At 36.2% G+C, this 2,747-nt stretch overlaps 1 protein-coding gene across 1 annotated transcript in view; it reads right to left on the reverse strand.

Moving 5' to 3' along the window:
- The window catches only part of LOC107687187 (desmocollin-3-like), a 13,434-nt gene that overhangs the window by 2,891 nt on the left and 7,796 nt on the right, over positions 1–2,747 (reverse strand). The window contains exons 9-10 of the mRNA XM_016484419.1: positions 1,047–1,268; positions 642–878 (exon numbers count right to left, since the gene is read on the reverse strand). Of these exons, the coding sequence (XP_016339905.1) occupies positions 642–878; positions 1,047–1,268 (459 nt within the window). The remainder of the gene's footprint in view (positions 1–641; positions 879–1,046; positions 1,269–2,747) is intronic.

The raw sequence follows: 2,747 nt of genomic DNA on the forward strand, positions 1-2,747 counted from the left end.
ATGAAAATGCCATCGAAACTTTTCTGAAGACAGTCAATTCCCTTCAGAGATACATTCATATAAAACACCCGCGCCGTGTTTTGATTTTGAAACGTGCAGTGCTCGTGTTTATTCAACGAAGTCAAACGGCACAAATAAATCAATGTATGGGAAACTGGTAATGTATATCGAAATATCGGAAATATGTTTAAAAATCATATCACCGTTATTGAAAAAAAATATATCGCGATACATATTGATATTGAATTATTGTCCAGCCCTACTCTTCAACTTTGATAATAATAAGAAATGTTCCTTGAGCACCAAATCAGCATATTAGAATGATTTCTGAAGGATCATGCGACACTGAAGACTGGAGTAATGATGCTGAAAATTCAGCTTTGCCATCACAAGAATAAACAACATTTTAAAATATAAAACAATTAGTTTAAATTGCAAAAAATATTTCCTAATATTACCATTGCTACTGTACTTTTATCAAATGCATCCTTGGTGAGGACAATAGTTCTTTAATAACTTTTTTAACTTTTTTAATGGTAGTGTGTCTATCGATAAATATATGTATATGTAAACATATGTATCTACATATGTAAATAAATGTATGTAATATATGGTGGCCATAGCCAGAAGAGGGCACTCACTTAAAAGTATCAACAGCAGGCCAGAGAGAACTAAGGCAAGGATTCCCAAACTTCCCAAAGAGGAAGAGGCACTCCGAGCCCCACATATTCCCAACCCATTGTCCTCCCTCTCACAAGTGCACACTCGCACATCCATGGTCTGCTCTTTCCCGAATCCCTGCAGATCCTTCACCAAGAGAGGAACACTGTAGAGACCGTTGGGCATGGCCACAGCCTGTTCCAGCACCACAGAGGAACCTGCATCAGAGGAGGAAAGACATGATGTCTGTGATCATACTGCAACACTTTCAGTTTATCAGCCTTTGTTTGTTTTTGCTATATTGAGAAATGATTCAAATAAAAAAAATAAAAAAAAAAGTAGATAAACCCCCAGCCCTAAGAAACATCAATGCCCTCTATCCTTACCTGTAGTATCCTTCAGTTTCCACTTCCCATCATGATCTGCTCCAAGTTCGAAGATGAAGGGAGTAGAGTAAGGTGGCTTGTCCATGTCCACGGCTTCAACCAGAACAGAGCTCAGCGTATCGCCCTTACTACACATGATCAGGTCTTTGCCCGGAATCACAGGGATGTTATCATTCACGTCTTCGATCTGGATTATAACCATCCCTTTTCCTGTCTTCTTACCTGAGGAAAGAGAGATTCCAGTGAGCTTCATGTAGCTTTAGAGAAACAAATTGCCAGAATACAACTGGCTTACAATGCACAATTTTATCTCTCACAACCATGACTTTAATTCTCATAATCGTGACAACTGTGACTTTATATCTAATAATTGCAACTTTATATCTCACAACTGTAACCCTTTTTTTCATAATTATGACAACTTTATCACAATTGCGACTTTCTTACATAATTTGCTTCTCATAATTGTCTATTAATCTCTTTATTGCAACTTTTTCATAACTACAACTACATCTCATAATTGCGACTTTATATCTCACAATTGTGACATCTCATAATTGCTTCTACATCTCACAATTGCAATGTTGTCACAATTGTGACTACATATGTCATAATTGTGACTTTATATCTCACAATTGCGACTACATCTCAGAACTGAGACTGTATATCTCACAATTGTGACGACATATCTCACAAACACAACTTTATATTTCATAGCTGCAAACTTACTTCTCATAATTGTGACTTTATATCTCAGTTGCAACTTTCTTACAAATATAGCTTCACATCTCATAAATGCGTTTTTTATCTCTTAATTGAAACTCTCATAAATGCAATTTTCTAACTCACAATTGCGACTACATCTCATATTTGTGACTTAATATCTCACAATTGTGACTACATCTAAGAACTGAAACTGTATATGTAACAATTGTGAGATATTTCACAAATGCAGCTTTATATTTCATAGCTGCAACCCCATAATTTTGACAACTTTCTCACAATTGCAACTTTCTAACAAATATAGCTTCACACTAAATGCGCCTTTTTATCTCTTAATTGCAGCTTCCTCATAACTGTGACTTTAGAGTATATTATAATTGCAACTACATCTCAATTGCAATTTTATATTTCACAGTTGCAATATCTCATAATCGTGAGTGACTTTATATCTCACAACTGTGACTTCACATCTCACGATTGTGACTTTTTAAATAGTATGTGAAATTGTGACAATTTCTTTGTCTCAAAATCCTCCTTTTTTGAAACAGGTTTTACATACATGCATACGTTTGTGATCAGTTTCTCAAAAGCTATGTCCAACTACACAGACCTCCAATAAAATTAGGGCAGCAAGAACGCCCATTAGCAGTGAAAACATTGCAGCCTGGTGACGTCCAAAGATAAAAATCACGTGTAAAAGGTGCATAAGAGTTAAAGAGGGACAAATGTACTCAGTTCTTCCTGGAATGCCATTCAACAACATTCAGTGTTTAGAACATGTACTGTCAGGTAGGACATGTTGATCATCATCAAAAAGACATGTTACATCACACCACAAAATCCTGAAATATTCGCAGAGGCCTGAAGCTATTTCTACCCAACCAAATGCAAATGGTCTTTCATTAACAGCCAGAGAAAACACACACACACACACACACACACACACACACACACACACACAGTGTGCACACAAAAACA

The sequence above is a fragment of the Sinocyclocheilus anshuiensis genome, unplaced genomic scaffold (genome assembly GCF_001515605.1).
Source record: "Sinocyclocheilus anshuiensis isolate Anshui unplaced genomic scaffold, SAMN03320099.WGS_v1.1 scaffold1355, whole genome shotgun sequence".
Lineage (NCBI taxonomy): Eukaryota > Metazoa > Chordata > Actinopteri > Cypriniformes > Cyprinidae > Sinocyclocheilus > Sinocyclocheilus anshuiensis.